This window comes from Kuraishia capsulata, genomic scaffold (genome assembly GCF_000576695.1).
Source record: "Kuraishia capsulata CBS 1993 genomic scaffold, Kuraishia_capsulata_scaffold_1, whole genome shotgun sequence".
NCBI classification, from domain to species: Eukaryota; Fungi; Ascomycota; class Pichiomycetes; order Pichiales; family Pichiaceae; genus Kuraishia; species Kuraishia capsulata.
The window spans coordinates 1,470,245-1,491,114 of NW_019172950.1; the positions used below are offsets into that span (position 1 = coordinate 1,470,245).

General features: G+C 44.5%; 11 protein-coding genes across 11 annotated transcripts; 4 read left to right on the forward strand and 7 right to left on the reverse strand.

Moving 5' to 3' along the window:
- Positions 1 to 212: 212 nt before the first annotated feature.
- On the forward strand, positions 213 to 1,098 carry KUCA_T00000799001 (uncharacterized protein; the record flags this gene model as incomplete). The annotated part of the gene is made up of 2 exons (XM_022605372.1): positions 213 to 254; positions 364 to 1,098. 2 exons carry the CDS (start codon positions 213 to 215, stop codon positions 1,096 to 1,098), a joined length of 777 nt encoding a protein of 258 aa, XP_022456847.1.
- An 80-nt stretch (positions 1,099 to 1,178) lies between these two features.
- KUCA_T00000800001 (uncharacterized protein) lies at positions 1,179 to 1,718 on the reverse strand (the record flags this gene model as incomplete). The annotated part of the gene is made up of 1 exon (XM_022605373.1): positions 1,179 to 1,718. The coding sequence occupies one exon, from the start codon at positions 1,716 to 1,718 to the stop codon at positions 1,179 to 1,181; it is 540 nt and encodes a 179-aa protein (XP_022456848.1).
- A 394-nt stretch (positions 1,719 to 2,112) lies between these two features.
- On the forward strand, positions 2,113 to 6,159 carry KUCA_T00000801001 (uncharacterized protein; the record flags this gene model as incomplete). The annotated part of the gene is made up of 1 exon (XM_022605375.1): positions 2,113 to 6,159. The coding sequence occupies one exon, from the start codon at positions 2,113 to 2,115 to the stop codon at positions 6,157 to 6,159; it is 4,047 nt and encodes a 1,348-aa protein (XP_022456849.1).
- A 224-nt stretch (positions 6,160 to 6,383) lies between these two features.
- Positions 6,384 to 6,834, reverse strand: KUCA_T00000802001 (uncharacterized protein; the record flags this gene model as incomplete). The annotated part of the gene is made up of 2 exons (XM_022605376.1): positions 6,384 to 6,493; positions 6,585 to 6,834. The coding sequence occupies 2 exons, from the start codon at positions 6,832 to 6,834 to the stop codon at positions 6,384 to 6,386; spliced, it is 360 nt and encodes a 119-aa protein (XP_022456850.1).
- A 93-nt stretch (positions 6,835 to 6,927) lies between these two features.
- Positions 6,928 to 11,640, reverse strand: KUCA_T00000803001 (uncharacterized protein; the record flags this gene model as incomplete). The annotated part of the gene is made up of 1 exon (XM_022605377.1): positions 6,928 to 11,640. The coding sequence occupies one exon, from the start codon at positions 11,638 to 11,640 to the stop codon at positions 6,928 to 6,930; it is 4,713 nt and encodes a 1,570-aa protein (XP_022456851.1).
- Positions 11,641 to 11,831: 191 nt separating this feature from the next.
- KUCA_T00000804001 (uncharacterized protein) lies at positions 11,832 to 12,809 on the reverse strand (the record flags this gene model as incomplete). The annotated part of the gene is made up of 1 exon (XM_022605378.1): positions 11,832 to 12,809. One exon carries the CDS (start codon positions 12,807 to 12,809, stop codon positions 11,832 to 11,834), a length of 978 nt encoding a protein of 325 aa, XP_022456852.1.
- Positions 12,810 to 13,123: 314 nt separating this feature from the next.
- Positions 13,124 to 14,590, forward strand: KUCA_T00000805001 (uncharacterized protein; the record flags this gene model as incomplete). The annotated part of the gene is made up of 1 exon (XM_022605379.1): positions 13,124 to 14,590. One exon carries the CDS (start codon positions 13,124 to 13,126, stop codon positions 14,588 to 14,590), a length of 1,467 nt encoding a protein of 488 aa, XP_022456853.1.
- Positions 14,591 to 14,827: 237 nt separating this feature from the next.
- On the reverse strand, positions 14,828 to 16,549 carry KUCA_T00000806001 (uncharacterized protein; the record flags this gene model as incomplete). The annotated part of the gene is made up of 1 exon (XM_022605380.1): positions 14,828 to 16,549. The coding sequence occupies one exon, from the start codon at positions 16,547 to 16,549 to the stop codon at positions 14,828 to 14,830; it is 1,722 nt and encodes a 573-aa protein (XP_022456854.1).
- A 240-nt stretch (positions 16,550 to 16,789) lies between these two features.
- KUCA_T00000807001 (uncharacterized protein) lies at positions 16,790 to 17,875 on the reverse strand (the record flags this gene model as incomplete). Its single annotated transcript, XM_022605381.1, has 1 exon — positions 16,790 to 17,875. The coding sequence occupies one exon, from the start codon at positions 17,873 to 17,875 to the stop codon at positions 16,790 to 16,792; it is 1,086 nt and encodes a 361-aa protein (XP_022456855.1).
- Positions 17,876 to 18,399: 524 nt separating this feature from the next.
- Positions 18,400 to 19,056, forward strand: KUCA_T00000808001 (uncharacterized protein; the record flags this gene model as incomplete). Its single annotated transcript, XM_022605382.1, has 1 exon — positions 18,400 to 19,056. One exon carries the CDS (start codon positions 18,400 to 18,402, stop codon positions 19,054 to 19,056), a length of 657 nt encoding a protein of 218 aa, XP_022456856.1.
- A 71-nt stretch (positions 19,057 to 19,127) lies between these two features.
- KUCA_T00000809001 (uncharacterized protein) lies at positions 19,128 to 20,198 on the reverse strand (the record flags this gene model as incomplete). The annotated part of the gene is made up of 1 exon (XM_022605383.1): positions 19,128 to 20,198. One exon carries the CDS (start codon positions 20,196 to 20,198, stop codon positions 19,128 to 19,130), a length of 1,071 nt encoding a protein of 356 aa, XP_022456857.1.
- Between the last annotated feature and the right edge of the window lie 672 nt (positions 20,199 to 20,870).

The following is a 20,870-nucleotide window of genomic DNA, read 5'->3' on the forward strand; positions in this document are numbered from 1 at the left end:
GGTGGCAAGCTATGTCCTTTGAAGCATGTCTGCTATCACATGTGGATACACATCTCGCGGGAAAAGCGGGTAGTGCGCGCAAGCAAATTTATGGTAGTGCATAAACCTAATAATCAAGACGCGGTTCCATATTTCAATATTCGAAGCAACGCGTCTTCTTTCCATGATTCTTCTATCACAACTAATCCCACTATAATAACACACATCTAACCATGCTTGAAGGTAAATTTGACGAGGCCTCGCTTTTGAAGAAGGTAAGTTGTTGATAATATCATTTTTGTGCATGTCTTTCTGAGGGCTACACCGCACATTGCACATCTCAGAATTCGCGGTTTCACATGGCGGCGACTAACAAGGCTACAGGTCATTGACGCTATGAAAGACTCCGTCAAGTTGTGTAACTTCAACTGTACTGAGAACGGTATCTCCGTCCAGGCCATTGACGACTCGAGAGTTTTGCTTATTTCTTTGCTGATTGAGGCTGGTTCCTTTGAAGACTATAGATGTGACAGAAACATCGTTCTTGGTCTCGAGATGGAGTCCCTGAACAAGATTATTAAGAACGGTAACGCGTCCGACATGCTGACTTTGGTGGCCGAGGACTCTCCAGATGCTCTTAATTTGATCTTTGAGGACAAAAGAAGGGACAGAATTGCAGAATATTCGCTGAAGTTGATGGACATCGACCAGGACTTCTTGAAGATTGAGGACATGAAGTTCGATGCTGTTGTCAACATGCCATCCGCAGAATTCGCCAAGATTTGTCGCGACATGAAGACTTTGTCTGAGTCATTGCAGATCATCATCACCAAGGACTCTGTCAAGTTCAACTCTGAGGGAGACTTTGGTTCTGGTTCGGTAGTTATCAAGTCCTTCACCGACCTGGAAAAGACCGAGGAGTCTGTCAGAATCACTCTTGAGAAACCAATCAACCTCACATTCGGTGCCAAGTACTTGAACGACATCATTAAGTCCACCCCTCTGGCATCCCAGGTCACTATCAAATTGTGTGATAAGCAACCCGCTTTGTTCGAATACCAACTTCCAAGTGGTTACCTGAGATTCTATCTGGCACCTAAGTTTGAGGATGAAGAGTAAACTTGAAATTTGTTATTTAAATTTGAGAAATGCTTTCCCGGAGAAACAGTAGTAGTGATACACTTCGGTGTTCTTTCTTGCTATATAATTTGCTCCAAAAACGGAGTTCGTATGCACGCCTTATGGGTGACAGGCAACACAAGTCTATAGGCATCGTGCTTATTGAGGTAGTATCTGAACAGCCTCTTAGTCCTTATGAATCCAAAATTCTCGTACAACTGCAACGCTTTCTTGTTATCAACCTCAGTTTCCAGAATGATTTCATCTGTGTTATACTGGTCGATCATTGTGGTGAGACTCTTATCTATGAGCGTCTTAGCTATGCCCAACCCTCTGAATTTGGGCTCCACTGCCAGCATCCCTATGTAGCCTCTCATGCGCACGTTTCTATGAGGCTCAACTTTCGAGATGATGCACGCGATGATGGTATCAGGATCCTCAGAGTCAACAGCAGTATAGCACAGCTGTGGCCACGAGTTCAAGAAGAAACGGTAGACGTATATCGAGTAGGGCTCAGAGAGGTGCACATCAATGAGCTTGGTGATCTGCTTCATTGCGTCATTGCGGCCCTCGAGCTTCGTGCTGGCGTCAAACTCGAACTGAGAGTAGACAATGGTCATGATATAGCGGGTCGTGAGAGTTTTGTGAGGATATAGATGAAAGTAGTGAATTATTTAAGATATTCCCTTATTGCTTCCACCCTTGTGGACTGAAAAATTTACCCCCAAAACGGACTTGAGGCCTGCACACATCATCATCTCCTAAATAGGTTCCTCATTCGGTCTCTTGCTTGATTGAGATTCTTCTTACCAGTAATATTCTCATACTTCAAAAAACTTTTAGGAGGGAAGTCGATAGGTATTTGGTACAGCCCTTTCAGCTGGACCATATTTCTTTTTTTGGTTAGACATTTGGAACAACGTAATAGCCAATTGAACACAACCACACCTTAAAAGTTGGGGTTACTTGCGTTAGCCTATGCGCTGATTCGCCACACAACCAATACGAAACATCATGAGCTCTAACAAGAGGGTGTCTATGGTGTCGTCACAGCACCAGCTGGGTCCCAGAATTCCAACGCTACAAATATTCAATTCTATAACTGGTGAGACCCTGTTGACGAATGCCTATAACTTCACCACCTTTGATAACTTTAAAGGTCATGTTAGTTCGAGCTTCAACATTCCTGTGGACAATCTGTTCTTGCTGACCCCTTTTGGGATCAAGCTGAAATTCTCCATGTTAATCAGAGAGGAAACAACAGAGATTTACGTGTTTGACAGAAGGCTTATTTCCAAGGATATCGTTCCTGAGGAGATAGTACAAGAACTGAACAACAGAGATTTGATCAGCATGATCAAGCCAATGGCCTCTCCTTTGAACAACGAGGACTTGAAGAGGTATGTGGATAGTCTGAGACCTGTTTTGAAGAATAGCTCTATCAAGTCGAAAGATATCAGCTTGAACGACCTGAGGCTACTTCTCAACTCTTTGAAGCGAAACACTGGTTGGGCAGCTGCGTTGCTTTCGGACTTCCGCAAGACAGTTTGTTCTTCAGAAGGTGAACTTCAGGAGGGCAAAGAAACTGCTGCAATTGTGGCTTCTCTGAATGTGCTGCTTCAATATCTGAACATACTGACGGGGACGCTGCAGAGAGAGTTTGCTGAGACTGTGGATCAACTGGAATCGGTCAAGAAGAACGCATTGAACGAGTCTTGGAGATCATATCTCGATGTACTACAAAGGATACGATTTTCTGTTGCAAAGTCGGATCTTGATAGTGTGGTCACGATCAGGATCTCGGAGTTACTGGACGAAAGGAATTTGCTGGCGTATTCACAACAGTCTACTAAAGCAATGAGACAAACAACCGAGTCTCTAGGGAAGCTCAGAATGGCCATTGAAAGGGAGATATTGAGCCCAAAATCTAAGCTCAACACCCAATATGATGACGTTCGCACTGAGTACTTACAGCCTTCCTCAGAATTGGCGATGACGGAAGCTGAGAATGAGGGATTTCAAGAACTAGAAGGGTTGGTATCACAAATCACATACCACTCAAAGAGTCTGCCTTCTTTTGAAGAACTGATAACTACTGCCTCAGCAACATCTGCAGACTTATCTGCCAAGGCCATTGAAAAAATCCACATGGTGGTGGACCTGTATACGAGATCCTCTGGAACCATGGTTCCCAGGATCATTGAGCTGGCTGATCAGCTTTATCAAAAACAGCTAAAGAAGATTCTCAAGAGGCAAAAGCTGCAATCTCAGATTATGTCCACAAGTTTTGTGACTGCTGGATTAGTGAGCTTGAATGTTTCCAAAGCAAGAAACAGTTTGAACAACTCTGTCAAGAACTCCATGGAGGAATTTCGCAATGCAGAATTGCGACTATCTATCGTGAAGGACTTGCCAATTCTATTTGGATCATGGCTGGTCGCCAACATGAAACGGTTGAAATGGGTTGAGAATGTTCAAAAGATTGCCTACCGTACGAACGAGATATTTGAACTGATCAAATTCAACGAGTCTTCCACCAGATCAAGATGGATCGAGGCTTTCTCGTTAGATCAGATGAAGATATCTGATTCCCCAGTAGCAGAGGGCAGTAATGCACTTTTTGCTCTGAGTGATTCTCAAAAGAAGAAGTTTGTTGAAGAACATTTGTTGTCTCCTAAAGTTGTTTTGACTGATGGGAGCATTTCCAGAGGCAACTCGAGAGCGAATTCACCACCTCCCCAGCCCCTGCAACCGGAGGAATCAAATCAACACGATCGTCTGCTCTCTTTGGGAAAGGTTATGCGCAAGATCAACACAAACGTGGTACAAACATACAATTTTGCTGCGCAACAGGCCCAGACAAGAGGACTTACTCGCAAAAAGGATATTTGGGAAGTGATTGCGGATTTTGTTTCCTTAAATGATATTATGAACTATTTGAGAAGTCTCAGAGAATGTGGATACAATATGGAGATTGTTTCCCATCTCTTCAGCATGTTGCAAGAGTTTGGGGCAGACCAGAACTTGCTCCAGGAAAGAAGCCCAACGAGAACGTTTGAGTCGCTTAATGCATTGGGTACTCTCGATGGGAATGATCCCAGTTTTGTGAGACAGCTGCGTGAGTTTGTGAAGAATTTCGAGATGGAGGGGTTCAAGATTTTAATCACACAAAACGAGAAGAGCATTGACGGAGAAAAAGATGCTTCTTCTGAGGTCACTGATTCGCTACTGAACAACACAAAGAATAATGAAAAACTCATAAGGGGTTACGAGGCTAGGATCAGGACTCTGGAAAACTTATTGCATCAACACAGCTTTCGCAAGTTTAACGACCAGGTGATCAGATCTCCATCTCCCAGACCGAAAATAACGTCAACACCGTCTCACGAGTCTCGCAAAGCATCGTCAAGGTCTGGGTCTACTTCTCCACTAAATGTTCCAATTTCAAACACACTTCTATTTGAGAATGGTTTCCCACAGATCGGCGAGAGAAAGAGCCCCGTCCCCCGTGAGGTCAGTTCCAAGATAAACGAGCTTAACTCTACGAACCAGAGCTTGAACGACGAAGTTTCGAGGCTCCGCACCGAGCTGAGATCCCGCAGCCAAAGCGTGAATTACTCCTCATCCTTGAGCTCGGAAAACACTCAACTCAAGCAGGAGTTGGAAGAGATGAGAGCTCTTAATAGGCAAATGCAGATGAAACTGCAAGATTCTGAAGTTGAGCATGAACGAGAATTGTCACGGAACAGAGAGTCGCTCACTTCTTCGTTTGAGACTACTATATCATCACTGAGAATGGAAATCTCAGGTTTGCGTGATGAGAACGACAGACTGACTTCTGAAAACAAACACTGGAGATCACAGTATGAAGAGGTCAATACAATGAAGAAGGATGTTCTTGCAAATATGACGGAGAAAGAATCTGCTTACAACAGGGAGATCATGCAATTTCAGCAAGAAATCAGTGATTTGAAACTCAAAATAGACGATTTGGAAGATGATGGAGATGAGCACATTGTTGCTATCCAATCTGATCTTGAGTCCCAACTGCAATCCAAAGACACAATCATCGTTCAGCTAGATCGCATAGTCGAGTTGATATATGCATACTTCAAAGAGCTTACAGAGGAACTCGCATCGAACCTAGCATTATGCTGTGTCATACTTGAGTCGGTAGGTCTTCTGATGATCCGAGAGCCCTCAGAGAACGAGACATCCTCCATCAAGATCAGAAGGGTTAAGGGCCTCAGAGAAAAACGAAAGGTCAAAATGACCGACACTAATGTTGAGTCTTCTGATGTCTTTGCTGAGATTTCTTCTGAGGTGCTGAACGAAACTGAGAAATACTCCCCTTTGATTCGTTGCGAGCCATTGGAGAATGACATCTTCAGCAATCTTCTGAAGCATGGAAAGTCTGGTGATGAAAGCGAGGGGGATGTTGTCAACAAAGCTAACAACGACTTTTTGGATGCCTTTGATATCAAAACATTTGACCCTAACTTCAGGAACTTCATGAAATTTACCAGAATTGATAAGGCAACCAAGCTTATGATCTCAGAGAGGATAGCCAAAAGGTTTAGAGACGTGGAGCAACTTGCCAGAACTCTCCAGAAGGAATGCAACCAGCACAAATCTGAGATATCGTCCCTTAATCATGTGCTATCGCAATGCATCAAGGTTCGTAACTTCAAGTTGCAAGACGTGGTGTTGTTTTTGCCAACCCGTGATCCCGTCGGAACTGAAGGTTCGAGTATTGACACTGACAAAAATGTGAATCTCGAGAGCATTGACCAACAGAACGTGCCTTGGGCCGTGTTCAACATTGGAGCACCCCATTACTATCTGACCAATTACCAGAGGCCTGGTGAAAAGAAGTCCACCAAGAATCACATCGATCTGACTGGGAGAGAGTGGATACTGGCTCGAATTTTGCGCATTGAAGAGAAACATGTCACCGCTGAGAATGTGTCTGATTCCTCTGAGAATCCTTTCTCACAGGGCTTGGGAACAACTTGGTTTGCAGTGGAAGCAAAGGAGGAAACTCTTGTCAAGGACGGGTGAAGGTTGCGTTGCCATCAAGATATTTGATATTTGGACTAGTATTTTCAGCTTTATAATGGTACCAATGGAATTTTTATGACTTAGAAAAGCTGTGGACAGGCACCTGGATGGACAGGCACCTGGACATGTGAGAGATCCATTATGCGACCAAATACAACCGAATTGAGCCCATCCCACACTTTCAAGTTCTAGAAATGACTCTTACCATCTTTCATCGATTAGCTTCATTTATAGTTCTTGATATACCTCCTCGCCTTCACTTCAAGCTCAGCACTCCATTCATCAATCTCTTCCGAAAGAACCTGAAGCTTATCAACAGAAACTTCAATGTCGTCTATTTGTTTGCAAATGTCGTTAAAGTCTTTTCCTGAAGAAAATATAATGTTAGTCCTTGTATGTTTGCCCTCACAGACCATGATACTTACTATGCTGTCGTATTTTGCTCCCAGAATCACTCAATGCATTTAACTGCTTCTCATAAGCTCGGTATCTTAACACAGCATCCGTGTTGATTGCCTCCATCATGTTCAAATCAGCCACGATTGTTTGAGCATCCAGCTCCAGTATCTTCCTCTCGCATTCAAAGGACTCCTTGACAAGGGTGCTGATTGGCCTATCCGTGATCTTTTGACGCTGTGGAGCTTCCTGTGTACCGGTGTGGCCTCTGGTCGTCATTTTATAATAACAACAATTTAGTTGCCATCAGTTTGCAAAAGAATGGCGTACAACTAGTCAATGTCGTGATATTATTTCTATGATTATCTTTAACTAAACCCCCTCATCGAGCTTGTGTGCGCCAACCAAACGGTCGAGATAACCTCCACTTTCGCATAATTTGTAGAACTTCGAGGTCTTATCTTTCAGTAGAGAAGAAGGACTGTCGAATTCTTTGACTTCTCCCGTTTCCAAAACAACTATTTTGTCACTGTCCATCACAGTGTCTAGTCTATGAGCAATTGTGATGATGGTTCTGTCTTTGAAAGAGCTCCGAATTGTCTCCTGTACAATGCGGTCTGTTTGAACATCAACCGCAGCCGTAGCTTCATCCAGCAGCAGGATCTTTGAAGGATTTAGCAATGCGCGAGCCAGACAAAGTAGCTGGCGCTGGCCTACCGAGAAATTGGAACCTCCCTCGGCAACTTTGGCGTCCAGTCCAACTGAGTTCTGAGGAAACTCGTGGGTATCATCGGGTTTATTGGTAGTGGTCATTTGCATGACATGCTCTTTCAGATGTGCCATTTCCAAAGCTGACCAAAGCTGATCGTCGGTATATTGCCCCAGTGGATCCAGATTCATCCTGACTGTTCCACCTATTGCCTGTGAGTCTTGAGGAATGATACTAAGTTTCCTTCTCAGGTCAAACAGCTTCAAATTGCCAGTATTGAGATGGTCAACTTCCACATGTCCGTCCGCTGGTTCTATGAGTCTGAACAATGCAAGAGCAAGCGTGCTCTTTCCTGCTCCAGTTCTTCCCACAACTCCAATCTTTTCGCAACTCTTGATTGATAAAGACACATTTCTCAAAACAGGATCTAGGTTCTTTCTGTACCTCGCGGAGTAATTCTTAAACTCAACAGCTCCGAACTCTGGCCATTCTTTAGGTGGTGATGGAAACTCTGATACGGTTTGGGGATCTTCCTCTTGGGGAAGATTGATATATTCCAGCATCCTCTCTACACACACGAGATTGCTTTCGACCTCAACCGATCTTCTCACAATGAAATTGAAAGAGTTAGTTACCCTCAAAGCATAGTTCATCACCAAACCTACCATTCCAGCCGACATAGGGTTCGCAGAGGTAAGAGAGACGATCGCCAGAGAGGATGCGACAAAGATAATCACAGAACCCAGAAATTGCAATCTGGTGGACAACCACCGATTCACTGACTTCATGGAGTAAAGCGACTTGTTGGAGTAGTTGATGTTACCGATATTCAGCAAAGAGAACCGGTTCTGCTCTCCAAAAGCCCTGATAGTATCTGTTCCATTGATTGTTTCCTGAAGATGGGAGTAGATGGGCGACCTCGCATTGCTGGTCATTCTTTTTAACTCTCTGCTCGTAGAGAGATAGAATTTCTGGTAGTAATAGTAGATCACAGAAAGACAACACATGAATACCAAAAAGAGGGGGAGCGAATAGCCAATCACTCCGAGAGTGAAAATGATTCGAAATAACGAGTCTCCAACGCTCACAAACATTCTGGCCAAACTTTCATCGACACGGTTTACATCGTGTGAGAATCTATTGGTTACTCTGCCTAGAGGGGTGGTCTCAAAGAACTCCATTGGTGAACCTATAACACCTTTGGCCATTCGATCGTGCAGATTTCTGGCACCTCTCAAAGAGCACAGCAGCCACATGGTGATGGACTTGAACAAAGTAGTCAAAGAGGCACTTATACAGAGAACAGCATAGATCGAGATAAACCAAAGAGGCCTACTGTTTGCACCATCCTCTGCGTTGTTTTCTGACCAATGTTTCAACCAATAGTTGGCCATCACCGAAAGCGTTGTAGTCATTATCATGAAGAACAACAGCAAAAGAACGCCGTCAAAACCACAGGCCTTAGCATACTCGCCATAAACAGACCATTTGACTTTTCCCGCGTTTGTCTTTTCCGACTTGATGAAGGTCTTTTTCTTCTTATGCTCATCTTGGTGGAGAATGTGAATAGGAGTGTGAGCCGATTCCATGGATGCTCTTCTGAGGGTTTGGTGTGAAGATACTTTGGTGAGCTCATGCGATTGCGCTTTGTGGTTTTCCAAACCAAGAGAAACATTTGAGGATTCGGATGAAGATGTATCAACAGATGTGACGGAAGAGGATTCCTGGCCTTCTGTCAAGTTTGCGTCGAAATCAACGCTTAGAGGCTCGTCGTCACCCTCAGATGATCCAAACTCCTTTATCAATTCATATACACCAGATTTGCTAGACATGAGAGCCCCGAATGTGCCTGTTTCCAAAATGGACTTGTTCTTTATCAACGTGATCTTATCCGCAGTTGGAAGAATGGTGACCGAGTTCGTTGCAAGTATCCTCGTTTTCGAGTGAAGTATACCTTCGTTACTGAGAACATTCTTGACGATGTTTTGTCCCACATGAGCATCAACAGCACTCAGTATATCGTCGAATAGATATACATCAGCACGAGCGTAGACAGCCCTGGCGAGGGAAACCCTTGCTTTCTGGCCTCCACTGAGAGAGATTCCTTTCTCACCAACGAGCGTATCATCACCATCAGGAAGAACACTCAAATCCGCCACAAGCTCGCAGGCTGCAATTGTTTTATCGTAAAAGTCTTGGTCAAATTTTGCTCCGAACAAGATGTTCTCTTTGACAGTGGCATTCATGATAAAAGCGACTTGGGAACAATAAGCCACAGAGCCTCTGATTGAGATCGAAGCCGGAAGATACACATCTGCGGATACACATGCCAACTCACCAAGAATGGACTGGATAAACGTGGATTTGCCGGAGCCCACCCTTCCAATAATGCACGATAATTCACCCTTGTGTGCTGTAAAGTTGATATCTCTGAGTGCAACTTTTGAGGACGCTTCTGAGTCAACGACAGCTTCTTCATCATCACCCTCAGAAGATGGTGAGTTCTTGCTCCATAAAAAAGTGCAGTTTTTGACTTCTACAGCGACTCCTTTATGATTAGTCTGTTTGGGAAGGTTCAGCACCAGTTCCTCGTCTATATCATCAGCAGTGAGAAAAGACGATAGCCGATTCAAGGAAACGCTGCTCTCTATCATGGAAGTAAGAAGAGCCGGAATCTCGAATATCGGTTCACTCAACAAGTTGAAAAGGGATAGAGCAGGAAACACGATTTCTGGTGTCAAAGGCTCCGAGGAAGTCAAAGCGTAGATTGAAAACGAGACACACGAAACGAAGAACGGAACACAGGTCCAAGCAAAGTTGACTATGGCAGCAAAAACACCGATCTTGCTGAGATTTTTCAGTTCTTGGTTATTTCTCACATCTGACAGCTTCTCCAGCATTGGCTTTTCCCAGGCATAAAGCTTAATGCTCTTAATGGTCATCAGGATCTCGGATACAATACTAGTTCGTTTATCCTTGAATTTCATCTGTTGCTTGTGAAATGATCGCAGTCGCTTTACCAGCAAAGAGTTGATTGGTAGCATGATGGCGAGAACGACAATACCACCCCAAGTAGAGGGACCAAGTATACGGAACAACAAGAATAATGCCAAGGCCAGTTTCGTTGGGGTGGATACCATCGTTTGAAGATACTCCGTCATGTCCTGAACCCTCATCACATCCACAGACATGTGGTTCACTATATCACCCGTTGACCTCTCCATCTTAGCCTCAGGAGAAATTGAGAGCGATTTTTCATACACCAAGGTCATCAGCGCAGACCTGGCTCCCAGACCAGCTTCCACCGTCTTGATGAAGTACTGGTTGTGTAATGATGTCTCAGCAACAGACACAACAAACATTGCAAAAGCCAGGGAGAACCCATAGATCAAAGGATAATCATTGGTGGTTTTACCGAAGTATGCAATCAGTAATCTGAGGAGTTGTGGTTGGGCAAATGAAATCACGCTCTCTGAAAAATCGAAGAAACATGCAATCGAGACCACCCTCCAGAATGATTGGATAAGAGCGATCAGCAGCGACGCCTTCTTATTTTTGAGTTGGAGCTGTTTGTTCCAGAAATATTTCATTTTGGAAGAAGAGTAGTTCGCATCTATCATGTCTGGAAGACTAGGAATGTCCTTGTCATCCAAAGTCTGTTTTCTGTGACACTCATTGATCAAAAAGTTCATCCAAGAGAACGTCAACGCAGAGAACAAGTTGTGGATATTAGTACTCATTTTTCGTGCTTTGTACGCTTCCACCAGCCTTTCGTTGGCTACCCAATAAGCCAGTTCCAGGAACAGAATCGAAGAAGAAAGAACCAGTAGCACAGCGAGAACTGGTGCAGCATTATCAGCCGCAATCGGCACAACTTCTCCAAATACTTGCTGTATCAGGAGTCCCAAATTAATCATTATATGGAAGCCCCAGAATAGGAGCAAACACCCACAGGGTATTAGCGAAGCCCTAGCTTCTTCAATATGGAGAGGAAAAACCCCAAATATCACCACCAAAACCGAAGCTCCATAAGATATCACCATAAACTTGTGATCGTCATATCCTCTAGAGGAAACAAGGCTTGTGAGAACCAACGCCAACAGTGCATACACACCCACCAGGCCCAGCTTGGCTATGTCATAGCGATTTCGGGAGGTTCTCCTGATTCTCGGCGTCGTCAATTTCAGACTGATATTTTGACCGATGCAAACAGCCCCTCCAGCAACGGCTACACCAAAAACCACCAGTGCCCAAAAACAGGGGTTCAGGGAGTTGGTCTTCGGTGAGATGAGTGGATTAAAGTTTTGACAGCCCCCGGACTCTGGTAGCCGTACCGCGAATGCGGATTGTGTAATTCCGGACTCCACCAAAGACATCCGACTTGGGTTTACTCGAATTCTGAACTGTTATAGAAAAAAAATAGTAGCCAACTGGATCTAGAGAGAAGCCCATACATGCTCAAAGATGGATTAGGTGTCTAAGTAGTGATTATGTAAAATGTGTAAGAGCCACACGACTGGTAGTGTGCGGATCACGGTCAAATCTCTTGATTAGGCTAACTACCGATCTACACTAAGATCACCAACATGACTCCAAGCAAAAAGAGGGAGAACTCACTCCCTGGAAACAGTCTCTTTGCGCCCGATTTTTGAGGGATTTCGTTGTCGTCAGGAGGGAGGAACATCTCACCTTCTCTCTGTGCTTTGGGGTCGTTGTCTGCTGCCTGTGATTCGGCATACAGCTGTTTGGCTTCGGCATCCAGGTTCTCAAAGATTTGTTCCACTCTCATTTGGGAAGTTATGATTTCTTCTTTCCTGAAGGGATCACCCAACTTTGCTATTGTTGCTTTGATAGGCAGCACAAGTTCTTCAATTGGCCCTGGCTCTTCGTCTGTCTCGAAGGTTGAAGACAACCCGAAATCGATTTGATAACCATTGTCATTCTCGTAACTGTTTCTTTCGTAGCTGGAATGCCCATTCTCATCATCGTCGTCTTCATCGCCGTTATCACCTTCGTCGTCGTCGTCATCGTCCTCATCATCACCACGGTCGTATGAACCATACTCATGACTATCCCATTCCAATTCTTCTCTATTGTCTTCTTCAATAACCCCAAGAAATGTTTTGAACGAATCTAGAACCGATCCTGGAACTCCGTTTTTCATCTCGTACCTAATATCTTCCAGCAAACCTTTGAAGTCTCCATCTTGGAGTTTGCCCAGGTAATCTGATGCGGCGCTAACTTCGAGATCCATGAGCAACTCCATTGGCTTGTCATCACGCAGTTCCTCGCGCTTAATTATTTGGAGTTCATCTCGGTCAATCTCATCGTTCCAATCGTCCTCATTTTGTTGAGTTGCGTATTCTTGGATCACCAGTTGCGGTGATAACTCGTGCGGCTCATCCAGCGGCTCATTAAGCGCCTGCTCGGATACGAGGCCTGGGATCTCCCCACGGGCCAAAGCAGTCAGTCCAGTGACTGACAGAGCCGTGGCATGATTGACAAGAATAACACAGAAGGTAAACAGCCAATAGGATGTAAGCATTGTGGCGAATGAGGTTTTCTTGGGGGGTCTTTTGGACCAAAACAGGACAGGCGTGGGAATGCCTTGATGACCGAGCCGAGAACCGGAAATGGAATGGGCTGATGGGTATCCACTCCCGCATTCCACCCCATGGAGCACTCTCCGGAACAATCTGCAGGTCAGGTTTTTCCGCGTGGGTTTTTCGGAAACATATAGATCTGAGATATTGCAGATAAAATGACCACCTCCTGCAGATAGGAGGCCATTTCCTCTAAGCTCTTCACGTTTTGCTCTGTATCAATAACCACGAACAACAAACAAACACAAATACTGATATGGTTGCTGCTACTACTGTTGATTTGACAACCCTGCCCAAGGCCTTCATTGATAAGATCGATTACTACGAGGATCTTTTTTGGGTTACACCTGAGACTTTGAAAAAAGTTGTCACCCACTTTGTTGATGAGTTGAACAAAGGTAATTCGGTAAAGGGAGGGAATATTCCAATGATCCCTTCCTGGGTAATGGAGTATCCAGATGGCTCTGAGACTGGTGAGTACCTGGCCATCGACCTTGGTGGAACCAACTTGAGAGTGGTCAAAGTCAAGCTGTTGGGCGATCACAAGTTTTCCACCGAGCAAAACAAGTACCATATACCTGCTGAACTCAGAACGACTCGTAACAAAGACGAGCTGTTTGATTTCATTGCCAAGTGCTTGGACGATTTCATCCAGGACCAAAACCCTTCTGGTGTTCCGGAAGGAACAGTTTACCCATTAGGCTTCACCTTCTCCTATCCTTGCTTGCAGTCTTCTATTGATGCTGGTGTTTTAAAGACTTGGACTAAAGGATTTGATATTCCCGGTGTGGAGGGCCACAATGTGGTACCAATGCTTATGGAGAAGGTGAATGCTAGAAAGGTGCCTGTCAAGGTTGTTGCTCTGATCAACGACACCTCCGGAACATTGGTCGCCTCGAGATACACCGATGCTACGACAGAAATGGGAGTCATCTTTGGTACTGGTGTCAATGGAGCTTATTTTGACCGTGTTCAAAATATCCCAAAACTTCAGGGTAAGTTGTACAGTGACATCAAGCCTACTGACCCCATGCTCATCAACTGTGAATATGGCTCTTTCGACAACGAGCATTTAGTTCTTCCAAGAACTAAGTTTGATGAGCGCATTGATGCTGAATCCCCAAGACCTGGCGAGCAGGCGTTTGAGAAGATGACTGCCGGTTACTATCTTGGAGAATTGCTTAGAATGATTCTGTGCGAGTTGTACGAAGAAGGATTGGTTTTCAAGGACTACAAACCAGACTCAGAACAGATCAAGCTTCTCCACAAACCCTACCATCTGGACACCTCATTTTTAGCTATGATTGAGGGAGACGATGATTTGATTGATTTGCCAGAGGCTTCTGCCCTGTTCTCTTCGCAATTATTCATTGATGCCACCTTGGAAGAACGTAAGCTTGCTCGCATGCTCTGTCAGTTTATCGGAACCAGAGCTGCCAGACTATCCATCTGTGGAATTTCTGCCGTTTGCAAGAAAATGAACCACTCCAAGTGTCACATTGCCGCTGATGGTTCTGTATTTGCAATGTACCCACATTTCCCAGAACGTGCTGCCCAAGGTCTTGCTGATGTCTTTGACTTCCCAGCACTCAAGGAAGGTGAGAAAGAATACCCAATACATATTGTGCAGGCTCAAGATGGATCTGGTGTTGGAGCAGCCATTATTGCTGCTCTTTCGGATGCTAGAAAGGCGAAGGGTTTGTCTTTGGGTCTGAAGCTTTGAGCTATCAAAAGTAACATCATTATGATTCTCTTGAGTTGGTGGTAAGTTCAAAAGCCGTTTCCTTTTATTTAACCTTGAAATGACTGCAAATATATATTTATAGAACAATAAATAGATGAATGAGTATGCCAATATATATCCAACATATACATACAAATATACATATGAGTAGTCATGAATAAACGTTTATGCATAAAATGTGCATATACATGCATTCAGTATACGCACGTTGCGGTCTCACCAAGTTTCCTGAAAGTACCTATGCTCGCTTTCGATCTGCTGAAGATATTGCTTAGCTTTATCTTCCGACCAATCATTGCACTCTTGTAGAATGGTCTCAATAGTAATGCGTATCTGTATTGGCATCTTTCCAGAAGACCCACAGAGATAAAAGTAGGCCTTTTGGTTGATTAACAAATCATTGACAAGCTCTTTATGCTCATACAGTCTTTCCTGCACATAGCCTCCACTTTCTCTTGAAAAAGAAGTGAAGAGTTGGAGTTTTCTGTTTTCCCACTGGGATCCATAGAGAAAATCCTGAGATCTATATCGGTGACCTGTGAAAAGATACATGTCCCTCGGAATATCCTTCCCGAGCTCGTACTCTATGAGTGACTTCATAGGTGCTATACCTGTTCCTGGACCAACCATGATAATGGGAGTTTGCGAGTCCAATTTGAGATTATTTCTGTGAACTTCAAACACAATCTGGTCACCTTTCTGCAAAGTCTTGATCCAACGTGTACAGAGACCCTTTCTGACCTTTCTGATGATGGTCTTGTACTCGACTATCGCAATGGTCAGCTCAACACGTCTGGAGTCTGGCCCAGAGGAAATGGAAAATAACCGTGGATGAATGAGCGGAAAAAGGTCCAGACAGTGCTCCAATGGGATATGCAGACTTTCAAATTCCTGAATGACCTCCATTATGGACCTTCTAGGACGGTTTGCATAATCATACAAACTCTCACTTTCCTCAACCAACGAGAACTCTTTCAGCTTTTCCCGGTGTCTCTCATTGTCAGAAAAGTGGTACAAAATCTGAAAAAAAGACCTTCTGGGTATGGCATTGATGTCTAGATGATGTGTGAACAGCGATCTCAACGTGAGTGGCATCACCACCTCTCCATCGACACCCAGTTCCCCATTCAATTGGATCAAATTGTCCGCTATGTGATCCCATTTCAAATATCTGAGCAATTGATCCACATCTTCCGAGTCATTGGTAGGATATAAAGCAACAGTATCACCAGGAGAATAGGCCAGGGAGCCACTATCGTCTTCTATCACAAGCTGCCTGACATCTTGGTAATGGGTCTCCGCTGTGATTCGTTTGTTAAAGACAATTGTACCTTTTCTGGTGGTGTCTCCAGCTCTATTCAGTGCAACCAGCTTCGAGTCTTCAGTCGCAGCTTTTTCGCCAAGTACAACAAATGTATTCTCTGGAGGCAATAGCGTATCCGAATTGACATCATCAAACAACACACATATCTTGCCCAGATTCTCGAAGAAAACTTTCTCCCATTCTATGTAAAACACTTCGGACCCGAGCGGGCTTTGCTCATCACTTTCACCACGAGGGCTCATTTCAATTGCACCTAGCTGGAGAAACCTGTTGTGTATTTTGCGGATTGCATGGTTGTATTTCGGGTACGAGGAATCACCAAGACCAAAGGTGGTGAATCGCACATGATTCAGCAGATTAGAAGGCAGTTTCTTCTGGAGCATAAACTTCCAAAACTTGGTAGCATTTCTAGGAATATCACCCTGGCCCATTGTGGAACAGATTACCACCAAAATCGAAGTTTCCAGAAGATTTTTCACTTCGAAACGGTTCATGGGCGTGACCGTCACATTGAACTGCTGGTACCGGCACTTCCTCGCAAGGACGTGTGCAAGGTCCGCAGAGTTACCAGTTTCCGACCCAAAAAGGATCACCAGATTTCTTTGGTTGGTCATTTGAAAGCAGTCGGTAACGAAGTATGGCCGTTTCACCCTGTTGTTCTCGAGTCGTACTAAATGGCTTTTCGATCAAAGCGATAACCAGCGTTCAAAGGCCGGATAGTACAGACACTACCATCCAAGATAAGCCGTCCTAAAGAGGAAAGAGTATTGAATTCGGAAGGACATGCCTTGGTACAATATATTTGAATTTGAGTTCTCGACAACTCCTGCTATTTACATAGTTTGAGACGGATCTCACCTTAACTCCAGGCCAAAATCCTTCACCAGCGTATCTCTAACCTCGTCGTTGTACCTGTTGATCTCCTCGTTAGTCAATGATCTCTCCATGGACTGATAGTGTATTCTGTAGCATTGACTCTTCCTGCCAGTCTTTGGTTGAACAAACTCGTCAATCAGCTTAACACTTTCCACTAGGTCACCAGCGGTATTCCTGACAATCTCCATCAAGTCGTTTTCGTGAATTGACCGATCCTCATTGATCCAGTATGATACGTCACGCATAGTGCCAGGATACTTAGAGTAGGGCTTGAACTTGGATATCTGGCCCTCCATGAACTGAGACTTGAATCTAGGATCCAAAGTCCAAAACAGCCGTATATCTGGAATTCCGAAGAGCAGCATCGCCAGTCTATCCAGACCTACACCAAAAGCCCAGCCTATGGTATCGTCCAATCCTGATGTATCCAGTACAGGCTTGCGAACAACTCCACAACCGCAGCATTCAAGCCACTCATTTTCCCACCAAACTTCAATCTCCCAAGAGGGTGCTGTCCAAGGGAAATAAGCTTCAACCCATCTCACTCTCAAAGGCTCATCAGTCTGGAAGACTTGAGAAACCAGGATCTCAATGGTTCTCTTCAAATGTTGAGCAACCAAATCAGTCTCTCTGTCAGTCATGTGATCTTGTTTTGGGTTGCGCTCTTCGTGAAATGGAGGGTTTGGATCTTCCACAATCATATTGGTTTTTGGCAGAGACTCAATGTCTTTTTCTAGCTGGTTGATCAGTTCTTCCTGCGATGAAAAATCTGACTTCTTCCAAATTCTAGCTCCCTCCATTTGATGAAAAACAGGATAATGCGTTTTATCAATCTCGTCACGACGGTAAACATCAGCACTAATCAAATACCCTGCAGTCTTGGAAGTTTGGAAGCATTCAACTTCATGAGCCGAAGTGTGAGTTCTCAGTAAGCTGTCAGAATTCAGATAATAGGTGTCCGACTTGGATCTTCCTGGATGATCCTCCGGAAATCCCAGTGCATCAAAGTTCTCATATTTAGTCACAAAAGGCTCAAAATCGTTAAAGAAGGTGTAATTGCCCATTTCGGCAAACTTTCTCTCTATCAGGTCTCTGATAATCCCGATGGGATGGTTCACGTCCTTGTGCAGCTTTCTTGGGGTAAGTTCCAGAATTCTGGGTGTAGCATTTGTCCAATCATCTGTTACGAACTCCTTCTGTCCGATAATAATTTTCTCGGGGACTGTGGTTTGTGGTCAGTATGTTGTAGGAGAGATCCGAAGACGGAGTCTGTTGCTTACCATTGGACAGCCACCTGGACAAAGCCCTAGGGCGAAACGTGCAAATCCTCCGTGGTATGAAGCTAATCATATTTTAGACAAAACCAGCAGCGGATTTTAATATAAGGAAATCCCAGATCCCGCTGTTTCTTTGGAATATGTACCTTTCTTACCATGTTTCGACCTCTCAGAAAGAAGGCTTGAGGTTTACAAGCCCGCTTGAAAAATGGCAGAATGTCGAAAACTGGCGATGTCCAGTCAAAAAGCATCGAAACAGACGATACTGAATCATCATCCTCCTCGATATAATAAATCTCAAAGCTCTCCCCATGATTTTCAGCGCTGGAATTCTGGCCAGACCGGTTCAGAGTTTCCAAAGGTTAACCTTCAAGAGATTCACACATGAGCTGGCTCCGCGCTTCAAGGTTCAAAAGAAGAAGCAGAAAGGAAGAATTGCTGTGAGAACAGGTGGTTCGGCCAAAGGATCGCTCGTCTCTTTTGGATCCTACGGAATCAGACTTAAGAGTGAGGGTGTTCGCATGGCTGCTGTCCACTTGAAAGAAGCTGATAATGTTATCACCAAGTGTGTGAGAGAGTATGGTGGAAAGGTCTGGAGAAGGTTATGTACCAACATCGCCATCTGCACCAAGGGTAATGAAACCCGTATGGGTAAGGGTAAAGGTCCGTTCGACTACTGGGCTGTTAGAGTTCCCACAGGAAAAGTTATATTCGAGGTGAGTGGAGACTCTGTGTTACACGAGAAGATTGCACGTGAGGCTTTCAGAAAGGCCGGTGAAAAGATGCCTGGTACCTTTGAGTTTGTCAAAAAGGGTGGTAACCCAAGATTAGGTTTGAAGGACGCCATCAAGCCTTTACCTCCAAAGCAGAACTTTCTCGCCCAGTACAAAGCAAATCCCGACAAGAAGCTGTTGAATGTTTTGAAGTCCAGGGATCCTGTATATAAGTTGTATAGTGGAAGGTCGTAAATAGAAGATCAACCCTTTCCGTTCTCCGATTCTTCTCTGAAGACAGTAACTAATTTCCTCTTCTGATGTCTTTATAGATTTTTCTCGAGTATCACCATGGTCTTGATAATAAATCCCTCGAGATGGAAGATATCCTTCTGACCAAGACTAAGCCGTTCGTCAAAGGTGGAGCAGGCATCCACTATAGAGCCTTTGATCTGGTCAACATTGCCTGATTTAACGTTACCAAGCAAATACCACAACTCCCAAGTTAATTCTGATAAGATCAGCTTTGACGGAATGCAATGTGCAATCAGGTCGTAGAAAGTCGATCTCGCACTCTGCACCATCTGGACGTTTCTGTTCTTGAGAATTTCAGCTCCAAGGTTCTTGATAACGCCCTTCCAATCAGGCAGTATCATGGGAGTCTTTGCAGTGATTTGGTCGTTGTTCATGTAGAGGGATTCCAGTAGCATTATGCCCATCCTCAGGTTTCTTTCAGAGTTCGCCGCAACGTTGGCGAAGATGGAGGGGTCATCGTCGAAAGAGGTGACAGATTCTTTCTCCAAGATCTTGTTAAATACCAATGACATCTCTGGAGCCGTTGGACTTGGAACTCTTATTTGAAGAGTTCTGGACTTTATAGGCGGAATAATGGTGGATGTAGAATTGCACAACAGGATCAATCTCAAATTGCCAGAGTATTTCTCCATGGTTCTTCTCAACGCAGCCTGCGCATCTCTTGTCAAGTATTCTGCCTCGTTAATTATCACTACCTTGAACTTCATCTTTCTGGTAAAATCAATTGACTCGGTCTGTGCCACCTGTTTCAGCAAATCCTGTATCACAATTCTGTCGTTTCCACTCATGTCAGAGGGAGTGATCTCATAATGGTAGGGCGACGAAATGACGTTGAATTCCAGCTTTCTCGAGCCATTCTCAAAAATCTTGACATCAACCTTCAACTTCTCAACTCCAGGCCCAAAAATCTCTCTCAACGTGGCCAACACTCTTGTCTTCTTGCCTGCTCCTGGAGGCCCGTACACCAACAAATGTGGAAAGTCGCCCGAACTAGCAAGTGACTTTAGTCTGTTAGAAATCCCCTCGTGGAAATCGAGTTGTTCCAGCGTTTTGGGACGATGCTTGTCTGCCCAAAGTGACATATTGTCGGTGAAGTTGTATATCCAACGATCAGACTAGTACAAGGTTATATACTTCATCCTTGATAAATGTTAGGCGACGCGTTCGCGAGAAGTCGTGTGTCTGCTCAATCGTTGACTTGGTGGCGCACGAAAAAGACGTGGCACCCCTCGGTAGGTTATAAAGAGGGTTCAAGCCGTGGCAGTCGCAGCTCATCTCCTTCACTGGTTAAAGGCTGAATAAAATAAAATATTCGAACAACCGCTTAGAAGCCCTGAAAGTTCCAGAAGCTTTGGATCCAAAATCTGAGGTCATTACCACGAGTAGTCTAAAAGTACGCTTAGCAAGCCTCAGAAACACTAAGCAAGCACCGTCCACGACCAGGTGTATGACTAGGTACTCATGCTAGTAATTAAACCTAAAAAAGACCTGTCATTTCAGAGAGGGGCATTAGCCCAACAGAATAGGCCAAAACCTAATATGACCGGTCTCCCCGTGTATGGAGCAACGAACAATACCATATAGGTATCACATGGATATTTGACGCAACCAATGTAGCCGTCCCCATCGCTTGAGGCATCGAAAGATGGAAATTAGGCGATTCCAAAGGTCATCTCATACCAATAATGACAAAGCCGAGTGACGAAGGAGGGTAGCCGCAGCCGAAGAGTCAACCGAGTTGAGGGGAACAATGC